The sequence below is a fragment of the Excalfactoria chinensis genome, chromosome 2 (genome assembly GCF_039878825.1).
Source record: "Excalfactoria chinensis isolate bCotChi1 chromosome 2, bCotChi1.hap2, whole genome shotgun sequence".
Lineage (NCBI taxonomy): Eukaryota > Metazoa > Chordata > Aves > Galliformes > Phasianidae > Excalfactoria > Excalfactoria chinensis.
In genome coordinates this window covers 84,553,279-84,567,497 of record NC_092826.1, presented here as the reverse complement: position 1 = coordinate 84,567,497, position 14,219 = coordinate 84,553,279, and the positions used below count along the sequence as shown (strand labels likewise).

General features: G+C 37.1%; 1 protein-coding gene across 4 annotated transcripts in view; it reads left to right on the top strand.

The window, feature by feature from the left end:
• KIF13A (kinesin family member 13A) overlaps positions 1–14,219 on the top strand; it is a 108,759-nt gene that overhangs the window by 79,501 nt on the left and 15,039 nt on the right. For 3 of the 4 annotated variants that reach the window (XM_072328736.1, XM_072328740.1, XM_072328739.1), the window contains 14 exons: positions 2,508–2,670; positions 3,320–3,460; positions 4,873–5,022; positions 5,313–5,477; positions 6,122–6,295; positions 6,837–6,988; positions 7,104–7,236; positions 7,353–7,499; positions 8,415–8,453; positions 9,749–9,848; positions 9,947–10,073; positions 11,153–11,208; positions 12,372–12,496; positions 13,207–13,383. In XM_072328736.1, coding sequence (XP_072184837.1) covers positions 2,508–2,670; positions 3,320–3,460; positions 4,873–5,022; positions 5,313–5,477; positions 6,122–6,295; positions 6,837–6,988; positions 7,104–7,236; positions 7,353–7,499; positions 8,415–8,453; positions 9,749–9,848; positions 9,947–10,073; positions 11,153–11,208; positions 12,372–12,496; positions 13,207–13,383 — 1,849 coding nt within the window. The remainder of the gene's footprint in view (positions 1–2,507; positions 2,671–3,319; positions 3,461–4,872; positions 5,023–5,312; positions 5,478–6,121; positions 6,296–6,836; positions 6,989–7,103; positions 7,237–7,352; positions 7,500–8,414; positions 8,454–9,748; positions 9,849–9,946; positions 10,074–11,152; positions 11,209–12,371; positions 12,497–13,206; positions 13,384–14,219) is intronic. The other variant, XM_072328737.1, reaches the window with a different exon arrangement.

The following is a 14,219-nucleotide window of genomic DNA, read 5'->3' as shown; positions in this document are numbered from 1 at the left end:
AACAGCAGAAGAAAAACCCAAACATCCTTTTCTGTCCCTGAGATTCAGAAAGATAACACTGTAACTGATAGTCGAAAAATTAACCAAACACCGTAACCACAAAATGACATAAAAATGAAAATCTGGAGTGGTATCAAGACTAAGAATTCTGCCAGGCTTCTCAGTATTTGTTATAAGATTTTAGGGGGAGGAAGCTGTGCTTTGAGCAGGTGTTTTGGCTCTGGACTTCATGGATTTCTTCTGTAAAAGCATGGTAACAAAGCCTTGTAGAGGATATTCAACAGCCAATTGGCCAGAGGGCAAGAAATGCAGAAAACATGGGAAGACTCAATGCAAATAACATGTGAAAGACCGAGTGTCTGGGTTGCATAAGGTTTGGTTAGTGCACTTCTGGATGTCGTTCTGTTGCTAATAGAGCTGAACTCTACCGGATCAGCCAGCGGAAGGAATTTGATAAGCATCAGATGTGAGCACATGGTTGTGTCTGTCAGATCAGCTAGAATACATTACGCAGAGTTTATTCTAGCTTTATGCTGACTGTGGGAGGACTGATGATACCTGATACAGAGCTAAAACCCCTTGGTGTAGAGTAAATCCATTGTAACTTTGAACAAATTTATCTGTTGCAGTGGATGGTGGTGGTGTACTGGAGCAGAGCTTTAGTTTGTTTGGAGTCAGCATTCTGTATCTGGCACTGGGAATCCAAGATGTTGCAGTGACACTTTGCAAGTGTGAGATTTGAAGGTGTTTTGTTAGTGCTTGGCTTAAACAAGAGTTTGAGTATTTTGTATTCAGTGGATTGTTTGCTGCAGCTTACGTGCTGACAAAGTTTGTCATGTTTTTATTGTGTAGTAAAAATTAAGACTGGCCATCTGAAACATAATTTTTAGCTAAGTTTCTGGAAGAATGATGCCATAGCAGCAGAAAATCAGAATTGCCATGTACATAAGAAAATAAGAACTACCCGTAGTAGTTGCTTGAACTATCATTACTGCTTGTGAGTTCTCCTTATAGTCTTAAACCACCTCTTTCTGAGGGATCTAGCAAAGCTAAGGATGGTGTAGGAGCAACCCCAAAAAGCTAGCCAGATGCAGGTTCCTGGGTGAAGGAAGGGATTGGCTGTAGCTGAATCCTATGAATTCTTAAGTGCTTGCAGATCAAAGTGGTCTTCTGCTTCTCAAATGGGATAGCTGTCTTGTAGTGGTTGCAGGTGTGATACGCTCTCAGCATGAAGTACTTCTTAATGAGTAATTCTTCTCTCTATCTTCATTTTCTGGGTGAACTCAAAATTAGAGCATTCTGTGGGATGTGTCACTGCAGTGGGCCAGAGTTGCTCACTTAATCTTCATAGCCAGACAAACAGAAGCAGGAGAATTTTCCATGTAACACTAGGAGTAGATATGGAGAAAATGGACTTCAAAACTATTGAGAGTAGCAACTAGTGTTGCAACTACTAGTTGTAGCAAAATCCACCACTGCTGCAAGCTCAGGCCAGATAGATTAGAGAGACAAAGGAGCGTGTTTTAGCGTGTTGTAGGCTCTAAAAAATTCAGACCTACCTGCTAATGCTGTTAGTACTTTGTCACCTTAATACAGTATCAGTGAAGAGTCATGTAAGCCGAATACAAGGGAGTGTCTGAAGTTTGATCATGAGTTTTTTGCAGAAGGTGATGGGATGCAATAGTTTCTATTGGGATTACAAACGAGGCAGAAAGGGGGTCTTTCCATTTACTCAAAGGGTAGTTGTGATACTTTGAAAAAGCAAGTTAAAGGTAAGACTCCCAGGTATATTGCAGGTGGAGGTATAGTGTGAGTCACAGCAGGTTTGCTGGGTTGTATGTTGGAAGTGATTTGCTCAGACAGGCCCTACAAACCTTTCTGGAATTTGTCCAGAAACTGTTGTGTGTACAGAGTGCAGAAGGTTTAACCTGTGCTCATTCACTGATTTAGTTAAAAGGTACTCACGGTAAATACTACTTAAGGTAATTTTCTGATACATACTTTTGAGATATATGCAGCGTGATCCAAGAGTCTGTAGAACTGCAAAGCCCTGGCTGTAGTGTAAAGCTTTGGCCTGCAGTGATTTCAGATTCCAATGTCACGATATGAGAACAGTTTTTATTAAGATGAAGTATTACACGTTGGGACTGGTAGTTTCTATGGAACTTGACTGCAGATTAAAGGCAAAGACAACTGCAGTTATTTCATTTCTTGAAAGAATACCCTTAGGGCTCTTAACAAATTATCACTGTAACAGCTGTCATAGTACTATGCCCTCTTTATTTGGGTATTGCTTTGCTAGACTTATGTCAACAATAATATATTTGTGTAATATGTGAACACTGTTCTTCCTTCATAAAACTGTCCAACAGTTTGCTGACATAGTGCAGTATGGCATTTCTCCTTACACTTGCTTCAGAAAATTCTTTGTTAGCATCTCTATTTGCAGCTTTCCAATAATAGAAATAGGTTTCTGTGTATTTTTCATGTTCCCTACTGCACTGCAGGGATGAATTGTTTCGACAGAGCCTGGCTAAACTTCGAGAGCAGATAGTGAAAGCAAATACGCTGGTGAGAGAAGCAAACTTCTTAGCAGAAGAAATGAGTAAGCTCACAGATTATCAAGTAACGCTTCAAATCCCTGCTGAAAACCTCAGTGCCAACAAAAAGGTAATAGCATAGTAATAGTGCTGGAAAAATGAAATAGTTTTATTCCCGTTTATCCTTCATCATCAACTTAAGGTAATAACATTTTATTTTTGTTAGATTATCCTTAGACAAAACATAGATGCTACCTGATTTTAATATATTGAAAGTGGTTAACCTAAAAATGACATCACAGTATTAAGTATGGCTCTTACTGTTCTTTCAAGTGTGTGATAAAGGCATATGAATGTGGTTTGTGACCAAACATTTGTGTTCTGTTGCTGTAAAACCTAAGTGCTGCATTTTAGTTGTTTGCAAAAATGACCGGTTTTGTTTAAGATCCCTCTAACTTTTTCCAAAGTGCTTTCATGTTGTAGTGTTGCTGTAAACATGATGGTAGCAATTAAAATCATATACTCATCGTAAGTTATTTGACTGAGAGTTGTTAGTGATACTGTGTGAATAGAAGTTGCTTGAGAAGAAAAAAGAGGTCTGAATCTTCAGAGATGTGTAAGGATATGCTGTGTTAGCAGACGGAGATGGTATGGCTGGCATGCAGAGGAAGCTGTATGTTGTCAATTTTATTCCTTTTTAGGAGTACAGTTTGAGTGAAAGGTTAAGCTACTCGCATGCATGTACTGTTCCTACAGTTATTTTTTTTCTTCTGGCTTAGAGAGGAGCAATAGTGAGTGAGCCTGCTATTCAAGTGAGGAGAAAAGGAAAGGCTACTCAAGTGTGGACTATTGAGAAACTGGAGAACAAATTGATTGACATGAGAGATCTCTATCAAGAGTGGAAGGAGAAAATTCCTGAGGTATGAAATATTTATTTTTGAAAGGGATCACAGTTTGTTTTCTTCTAACCCCTTTCAGTATGTTGCGCAGATGAAGTTCAATGACTTTGTATATGAAAGAGTGTGGTACTGTGGTGAAAAAAGAAACAACTGTAAACAAAATGCCTATGCAGAGTAAAACATGGGTATATCTTATCCTCACTTACATTCTCAGATATGGTTGTGCTGGGCTGCTAGTGACTCATGACAGCAGTTAAGGCTTATGTTTACCTTCCACTATGCAAATGTCATGCATATAGGCATTAACTCTGAATGGAAACAGCAAGCTGCATTGGAAATAGTGATTAAACATTGGTCAGTATCAAAAATAGCTAGGATGACTAGAGTGCCCATGCTAGTGTAGAACGTATCAGTGGTGTAGAACATTGTCTTAAAATGGTAAACATCCAGTAATTTTGGTTGTATATCCTCCAGCCTTAAAACAGTGAAGAAATCGATTAAGATTATGTAGTCTTCATCAGTATCTCTGTGAAAACCAAGTGGTGTTTCCCAAGAATCAAAGTAGCAGATCCTGTTTAGCAATAAGTGTAGAACTTGTTGAAAACTTGTTGGTTTACATCAGAGGCATATCTTACTGTCATATGGTCAATATGGAGCACCTGAATTACTTGTAACAAGAATCATTACCAAATATGCTTGAATAGCTGTTGTGCTTTTGTTCTCTGCCTCAGACAGAACAATGGGAATCTTTGAAGTTGTAATACAGGGGATGCTGAGCATTTTATCAGTGCCCATTAAAGGCAAAAACAATTTTGCTTACTTTAATAAGAACTGATAGCACGTTCTGCCAATGTATCAATATACTTTCCTGAGACAGGATTATTCTTTCCATACCATATGTCATGCATAATGCATGTGCTGTATATGCTACATAGAAGTATGTAAGTAAAATGGAGATGAAAGAGGAGGAGAAGGGAAGGAGCTAACATTCACTGATGTGTGCATATCATGCCAGGAATCTGCATAAATTCTTTGTTGGCTGTTATGAGGTACTTGCGTAGAAACTGCTGCAGATATGATCTTGCCTCTTGAGTAATTGTAACAGTTGTAGGCTTAAGTGGGAGTAATCTTCCAACTTACCTTTTGCCCTACTAGTGGCTCCCTGCAGCTAGGACAGCTCTTGGTCTTCAGGATTATTTGTGCTTTCGTTTAAAAAGTAAAGTGAACTTTATACTTACCACAGCAAAGAAAGGATTGTATGTCTCATCTCAAAGATTTCATTTTAGATTTCCCTTTCTGTTTGTGTAACAGGAAAAGACAGAAACATGTGGTAGTGACTTAATTTTTGAGCCACGATCTTGTATTGCTTGGTAATTCGATTTTGATTGCCATGCTTAAAGTTTTTGAATTAACTTTTGTGCTCTTTAAAACAGATAAGGAAGCTCATTGGCAAAAGAGGGGATCCTTTTTATGAAGCACAAGAGAATCATAACTTAATTGGTGTGGCAAACGTGTTTTTGGAGTGCCTTTTCTATGATGTTAAGCTGCAATATGCTGTGCCTATCATCAGCCAGCAGGGGGAGGTAATGCGAAATAGTGTTCAGATTCCTACCTGTGCATTTCATACCTATGTGGATAACGTTTGTTTGTTTGTTTCTTAAAAAAGTTTGATAGTTCTGCATACAAACAGCTTCTTTATATTTCTTTCTCTTCTTTTTTTGGCATTGCTACTTTTCATGTGATACTTCTGAGCTGTTCAGTTCTAACATTCAATGCTAGTAAGCAGTCTCTGTATACCTCCTAGAGTAAGATATCTACCATCTTTGTCTTTGACTTATTTGTGCACAGGTTCTTAGTGTTTTTCTTGTGTTAGGTTGCAGGACGATTGCATGTTGAAGTAATGCGAGTCACTGGGTCTGTCCCAGAACGTGTGGTAGAAGGAGATGACTCATCTGAGAACTCCAGTGAGAGTGGGAGTCTGGAAGTCATGGATAACAATGGAGAAATTATTCACAGAGCAAAAAAGCTCTCCTGTAGGGTAAGTGAGAGCACATGATGAATTTAACAGTTTCAGACCTTTGTAACTGTGTAGTCAGTCTTAAGCACAAAACTATGTAAACAATGTTTTGCGTTAGATTTTATAAAGGTAAAACAGAATTTTCTCAAAAGAGAAAGACTTCTCTTGGTTCCAGTTCAGTGCATGGCAGTCTCACTGGCCATGGTTGCCAGTAACTGAGCTGATCAGCATTTGTTTCTAGTATATGTAGATCTATATAATAAATACTGACATTACAAGGACTGCCTTTCATGGCAGACACAGAAGGGGAAATAGTTTTTCCATATAACAGCTTGCTATGATTTGTTTGATTATCTAATGTAGTATCAGTGTTTGGATTTCATTTCTTTTACAAAAAAGTTCTTCCCTCAAGAGTATTGTCTTCCTCAAAGGAAGCACGTGCATGGGTAGTCTAATTAGATGCATGTAACTATTCTCCTTGCACATGCATTTATGTATATGCAAAATACAGATTTCCTGAGTAGAGTCATCTTTAACAGGCAATCGGAGATAACCTTTCAAAATATCTTGGTTGTTGATATTTTTTGTTTAAATAGTTTGTTTTTAAGAAGTATATAATTGAAGAAATAATCATATTTATGAGTATATCCATCTTGTCTACTCAGGTGAAAATAAAAGAAGCAACCGGACTGCCACCTAATCTCTCCAACTTTGTCTTTTGTCAATACACGTTTTGGGATCAATGCGAGTCAACAGTAGCAGCACCAATTGTAGATCCAGATGTGCCTTCACCTCAGAGCAAAGATGCTCATTTTACAGTGACCTTCTCTCATTGTAGGGTAATTATTTTTAGCATGGAACAATATTATCAGAAGGATGGTATATTTGGTTTAAGCTGTTTTGAATTTAAGCATTGTTTTCCCTCGGGGGGGGAGGTAGGATGGAATCAAATCATATAACTGACTTTTGAAAATACTTTGAGTGTTATAATATTTTACTTCATCACCTCTTTGTAATGCAGTAAAGTGGAAAATGATCTTATAAGTTCAGTTGTCATCTTCGTTGTGTACAGAGAAAATTGTAGTTAATATAAGGATATTTTATACACTTGGTTGGCAAGCTCAGTTATTTTAAAAATCTTATTGGAGCTGGGATGGGAATTTTATATAAATTTTCAAAGCACGATACTTGATATGCAAAGTATGAGTTGCTGAAATGATTTGTTTTCTGGTGACCGAAGTCAAGCTTGATGAACCAAACTGTATGCTTGTACCATACAGATGTGCAATTGTTTGGTGAGTCTTTGCAAACCAATTGAGGACTTACAATTATTTCATTTCATTTGTTGTAATGTGCTTTTGTTTTTTTTCTGATTTCTAGGACTATATTGTGAATGTCACAGAGGAGTTTTTGGAGTTCATCTCAGAAGGAGCTCTTGCTATTGAGGTGTGGGGTCACAGATGTACAGGCAACGGCACTTCTGTTTGGGAAGTTGATTCTCTTCATGCTAAAACTAGGACACTGAGAGACAGGTATAAATTACTCATGGATGCTTTCGTCAGCTTTCCGGAGGCTTTCTATTACCTATGGCACACTTAGCATATTTTGATGAGGCAACCATTAGTTTTCGTGGGTATGTCTTTTTAGGTGGAATGAAGTCACTCGAAGAATAGAAATGTGGATTTCCATACAAGAATTGAATGAGATGGGAGAATATACTGCAGTTGAACTCCATCAGGCAAAGGATGTAAACACAGGGGGGATTTTCCAGCTTAGGCAGGTATGTCTTTTTCCTTTTTGCCTTATTCGTTCTTATATTGATTCTTAATTTTATTCTTAGATTCCCTCTGTTTCTCTCTCCCTTTCTCTTTCTCTATCAATTACCTTCCTGTTCAGGGTCATTCTCGCAGAGTTCAGGTGACAGTGAAACCTGTACAACATTCAGGAACGTTGCCTCTCATGGTAGAAGCAATTCTTTCAGTCTCTATAGGTGGTGTGACTGCTAGATCGACCAAATTGCAAAGGGGCTTGGACAGCTATCAGGTAAGACAGTTACTTTTTCATGCATTGATTTAATTTCTGTTTTTACTTTGCTATACTAGACCCTGCCCAAAAGTTCCAAAAGGGACCTTAGTTCACACACTGGTACATGACACATTATCTTGCTGTTTTAGAAGTGTTTGAGGCTAATGTGAGTATAGGACGCTAAAGCTGCTTCTTTTTCAGCTTCCTTGTAACTTAGTGTGTAACTGATAAAGAGCTAATTGTGATATCTGGATTCTATGCAAGACCATAGGCATATGGTAGTCATTTCTAATTTTACAGCAGTGGAATTAATACCAGATTAATGATTTGGACATTTTCTCTCTCATATATGAATGGTGCAAGTTAAAGAGTAAAACGAAATGAAAATAAGTAGGGATTATGTCTTATAGTGATATAACGTTTATCTTTTTAAGCTGTTACTGAATGCAGTAGGTCTTGAGAAGTATAAATGGCTTCTTGCTGCTGCTAGACAAATTCATATGGAAAATGAAGCATTCTTTCAATAGCAAAAGCAAAGAACAAATGGAAAAGGCCAGCCAGGGAAGCATGGTGCTTTCAGTCATTCAGAACCACAAGTAATTCTAACCTTAAGTACAGACAAAACTGTAAATGTAAAGTTTGGCTGTATGCTTGCTCAGTCCTTTTTCTGGTGCTGTATTCTGTAAATTCTTTAGTTTTTTGCTGGATATAACTTCTAAAATCATGGCTGAGATGCTATAGTCTGTAATGAAGAAAAGATCTGATCCTCTCTTTTAGTAGACTTTGGTTACTTGAATGTTGCAATTTTAACATTTTACAAGTTTGTTTGTATCAAGACATGTTTGCACTCATGGTTTGGGGGTATTTCTGGGATTTTTCTGTTGAAAAATGCATGTTCTTTTGTTTTTTACAAAATTTATTTTCTCCTACCAGAAGGAGGAGGATGATGGTGGTGATATGGATAGTTACCAGGTATTGATGCTGTTGCTGTCAATCCTGTGGCATGGGGCACAGCTAATGCTAATAGCCAACAGCTTTCAAATGGACAAGCATAATGGTGCAAGCAAAAGCAGCTTTGAAATATATGCTATGCATTTAAGAGGAGGCTACTTGGGCTATAAAACACTGCTATTTCAATTTACCTACTGACTTTATACTCTTGCAGTGTGCTCTTTTCTCTACTATTCAGCAGTCAGCTCTCCTAATGGGCTACACAAATTGCTACGTGAATAAAAGCTAAAGAAACTTGAATTTAAAATGAAAATAGTTTCTATTGAGTATCTTGGGGGGGGGAAAGCCCTGCAGCTACAGATTTTTTTTCTCAACCAAATTACACAACAAATGTCTCTTTAAATTTTATTTTATAAAGAAAGTATCTTAACCTCTTGAGTTACGCAGTTTTCTGAAATGCTGGTGGGAGAGCAAGTGGAGGATGAGGGTATGGGGAGTACAGAAGTTCAGTGAAGCAAACTTTCTATTTCCAAGCTTAGAAACCTTGAACCTCTTTTGTGATAATTCAAAGTTGAGGAAACTTGAAAGAAGAGTTGATTAAAAGTTGGCAAAGGCCAGAAAAAGAAATGCTTAAAAATGTAAAACACTGTAGAGATTTTACACAGAAATCTTATTTTTAGTAGGCAGCTTTACAGAGGTAAAATTAGTTTGGTGAGAATGCTGACATCCCATAAGATAATGTGTTAGAATTTACAGCGAGCTCAAAAATACCAGTTAGGTACTAACTTCTTGCGGGCTGTTTATGTGCTTCCTGACAAATCACAGTGAAGAATGAACCAGATTTTCTGTGATACCACAAAGCATGATTGCATGATGGGTTTTGTTTGCATGAGAAACCTTTTAATTGCACTGATAGCAACTGCTAGCAATGAAATTTCATGCAGATTTGAGGGTATACTGACCTGTCTAATCTTCAGGAAAACTTACAATCAACTTGTTATACCTGTTTTTCCAATTCCATGCACTATTATGAAGTTTAATTGCCACTTCTGTGAATAATTAGCCTATGGTGTATAATCCTGCTCAATAACCGAGGTTGTCATATTTTCCTCCTTTTGGAATTTGAGATTTGAAAGCAAATAAGCTTCCATTCATGGGTGATGAGGTACTTAATTAGCGTGCATGTTATCTGGGGGAAAAAGTTTTCTGCATCATGCAAGCTGTTCAATATCAATTCTGGTGAAACTATCACAAAATTCACTGCTGTTTGATCTTAACCACAAAGTGTAATAACTTCCGTTTTGCTTCCATGTTAGGAAGAAGACTTAAACTGTGTACGAGAAAGATGGTCTGATGCATTGATAAAACGTAGAGAATACTTAGATGAGCAGATTCAAAAGATCAGCAATAAGCAAGGTTTGAAGCTTAAGAACTCACTCATAAGTACTTTACTCCCTATTTCATCAGCAACAAAAGAAGTGTCTTATATATAATGTTAACCTCTTCCTCTGTAGAAAAATCTGAGGATGATATAGAACGAGAAGCTCGGCTGGTAGAACAGTGGGTAGGGCTGACGGAAGAAAGGAATGCGGTGTTTGTTCCAGCACCAGGCAGTGGAATCCCCGGAGCACCTGCAAATTGGTATGTTCAGGAAAAAAAACCCATCAGAGTGGTTAGCTTTTTCTGTAGGAACATTGCAAACTTAGAAGGTAAAAATCTCAGGATGTTTTATAGCTTTCTACATTTTCTTATACCACCACAAATTACACAGAGCTAGCATGCAGTCTGATGCTGGTCTGAATGTAAGCGACAGTTGCCTGGTTAACTTACTTCAAAAGGTAGTTCTGAGATAGCTTTGAAGGTTTGAACATCACCTTTCAATCTAAAAGTATTTTACTTTTGTGTTGTGTTGTTTTAAATTCTGAGAGTTTTCTTGTAGTTTGACTCCTTTCAGCACAAAAAAAAATAGGGGAATGTCTCAAAAATGAATTATAGAATATGATGATTTCATTGAGTTCAGGGTGTGAAGGGTAGATATTCTAATTTTAAAGGCTGTTCTCTTCTTCCTTTCAAATTTCTACTAACGTATCTTTAATTTCATTTAAATTTGTGTATTAAGTAAGGTTGGAACTAACTTTGTAAAATTAAGAATGCATCAGGTTAAATTTGGGGAAGTATGGACAAGAAATAACAAGTCTAATCAAGTGTACAATGATGTCCTTGATAATACCTAAATCTCTTATTCACTGGGTGAATAATGTAGCGGTATTTTTTCCTCTCAAACTTAAGACTTTTTTTTTTCCCCTTATTCACCTGAAGCATACTGTGGTCATGTAGCTAGAAATGTATGTATCGTTATAAAGACTATGTCATGTCAGTAGTTACCTATTCGTTTATTTCAAAGGTTGCTAGCCTTTATGTGTGAGATGGCTGCAAGCAGTTGATTTTATAAAAGACAGAGTGGGATGTTTAGAACTATCATTGTAACAGTTGAAATACACTGAAGTGTGTGAATTAAGTTTTGGTAAAGCACTGTATTTAGTTACATGCGAAGATAGGCAAAACGTTGTGCAACACAGGCATTCAGATTAGCCATCAAAATGTTGACAGCATTAGTCACTGATTACAGTTAGTATGAATCTTGCACAGAGATCCGTTTGCCCAAATTAGTTTTGTTATGTATTGGACTTCCTTGTTGACAGCAGTTTGTTTTGTTTCAGGATTCCACCTGCAGGAATGGAAACACATATACCCGTCCTCTTCCTTGATTTGAATGGTATGTTGTAATGACAGATTAAGAAACTTAGGCAAATAAGAAAATTTAGTTTCTAATAATAAATGGATAGATGGAACAGTGAATCTTAAATTTATCTAAGAAGACGCAAGAGAATTCTGTCAATGGCAGTGTCTGGTATAGATTGTAGGATGTTCTTTCTTCTGATTACACCCACTGGAATAATTAAGCACAATTATTTTAAAATTAAGGTGCTAATCAGGGAACATGCAAGGACTGTTTATTCAAGAAAAAAACTGTGAAAGAGCAAGCTTAGTTTAAATGGAAGAAGAGAGAGAATCATTTTGTGTGCATTTTGATGTACAAATCTACATGTTGTAAGAATGTTGTGGAATCTCCCAGCTGTTACAGATCTGAGTTATCTGTAGAGGTTTAAACTGATGTTTTAATGAAGAGTGAGTTAGAGTATCTAAATGTTCTCCCTTTGAAGGCATTTAGTTTTAACTATGAGAAGACTATTGAATTTTGTTCTTAGAACACAGACGTGCTGTTAAGCAATAAGAGACTGGAGTTAGCACTGTATTTAAGGACTGTGTAAGGAGTAAGTCCATAAGTGTAAACTCTTAGGCATAAAGTGGAGAAGGATCCACAAGCCCTGTCACATTCAGCACTTTATTGTGCTCCTAGACATGTTTATACAGGTAGCACACTAATATCTTCTTTGAACACTGCTTTTGAAAAACTCCTTCATCAGTGCTCACAAGAAATGTTTTTGTTTTTCATTGTAAACAGAGTTTAGCAGACAGGAGACAAATAGAATACATTTATGGATCACTGCACAATTTATTTATTTTTTTGGTATTATTTAAAACCTGATGTTGTTAGTACTGTTGTTCTCAATCTGGATACATCAGAACTGATTTAAATAAGAGATGAGTTCGGGTAAATCAGGAACTTTCTGGCTGGGTAAGTTCCTTTCATGAACACCTAAAAATAGATTGGAATTCTGTTTAGATCATGTGAGGACATGCTCAGAATGAATCTTAGCCTAGTTTTACTTCCCATTTTATATGCTTGATTTATTTTTCAAACAATGCATGGTAAGATTAATCAGGACAAAATGTATTATGAAATTATTACAGCTTCTCTATATTAATATCCTTTGGTGTAAAACTTTTTCCTTCTTTGCACGTTTGTTTCGTTAGCTGATGACCTCAGTGCTAATGAACAGCTTATAGGTCCCCATGCATCAGGAGTTAATTCAATACTACCAAAGGAGCATGGGAGTCCGTTCTTTTATCTGCCGATCATAAAACACAGCGATGATGAGGTAAGTCCAATTTCTTCTTTCCTTCTCCCTTCATCCTTTCTCTTGAGGGCTGTTTGATTTTTCAAAAGAAACTGCTTCCTTTCTTGTCATCACAAGACAGAGATTTTTCTTTTGTAGTGCGATTCCTTTTTAAGCCTAGTAAATTGGGAATTGTTGGAAATAAGAAGTTCCAGAACATACGTGGAACCAGTCAACTTGCATTTCTTCCACTTTCAGTGCCTTTTCAGGCCAGTACTTAAAAGATCATTTGCAGAAAAAATGGCACGATGAGATTCAGAAGGAGGCAGGGAAGGAAAAAGATGTTTTGCAGGATGGAAACAAGGTTATTCTGTATAGAAAATTATAGCTTAATCTAACAAGTGGAAGCTTTGTCATTGAATTCAGTAAACTTTCAATATAGATACAATACGATTTATTTTTCTTCTTTCAATTTTGCTTCTGCTTTCCCCTCTGCCTTCCCCTGGGTGTAAACTTTCTTTTGGGGCAAGGATTGTGTGCTGCATCATGTTCTATGGTATCTTAACACCTGTTTTTATGGTTCTTCTGATACATTCCTTATTATACATGGGTCATTTTGCTTAATTTTGCTCAATGGTACTTACTGTTCTTTCACAGAAGAATTGTCTTGTGCCATGTTAAATCATTGCAAATTATTTGTCAAAGTAACTGAGGCTTTGATTTCCCTTTTTCCATGTGATTTTTCTGTGTAGGTTTCAGCCACTGCTGCCTGGGACTCTTCTGTCCATGATTCAGTGCATCTGAATAGAGTAACTCCTCAGAATGAGAGGATTTACCTAATAGTGAAGACTACTGTGCAGCTCAGCCATCCTGCTGCAATGGAACTGGTCTTACGGAAAAGGATTGCAGCCAATATTTATAACAAGCAGGTAATAAGTTCATATTTTATTACTAATTTTGTTTTATATCTCCGATTTTATGATTGTTTTCCTAGCTGCTTGCTTTGTTTTGCATATCTCCTGAAAAACAAATGAAAAACAGATCAACACAGGTTGCTGTGCTTGTCTACTATAGCCCCTTGAGCTGTTCTTTTTTAAACCTCATCTGGTTCAGAGTATAGCAGGTACTACTTTTACAACAGCAAAAAAAGTATTGTAGACAATGAGATACTCCCTAAAATTGCATTGCTTTCTGTTTCCCAGACAACTGAGACCAAGAGCTTATTTCAGAATTGCTTCAGATTGTGCAGTGGGAAGGGGAGGCAGGGTTGGGACCCCAAACAGCTGTTGTGCTACTGAATAACTTACTAATATCTGAATTCCTTGCCTTTTTGTATTTGAGATATTTTCCCTTGTTAGCTTCATTTGTCTAAAATGCCTTCTGAGGTGAAAGTTAAGTTTTATAGTTCATGATGTAAAGGCTAACTAATCTGATAATGAAGCATACCAAGTCTGTGACTATAGCAGTGAAAGATGTGGCTGCTAACCTAGCTGTGACTAGAAATCAGAGCTGAGCTTTGCTATAGCAAAAGGAAATTTCTGTCTTTTTAACACGTGGCTGACAAAATGAGAAATGTTAGCGTAAGCATATTAGGGACTCCCTACAGCTACAGGTTTCTCAGCTTCAGTAGAAAACAGGAGCAAACTGTTCCTATTTGAACTTTGCAGCATTTTATACTGAGCACAGGGCTGTGAGGAGTACTTTTAAGGACTGTGAATACTGAAAAGGAACTTCCTAAATTGTTGTCCTCAAAAATGTGCTTATG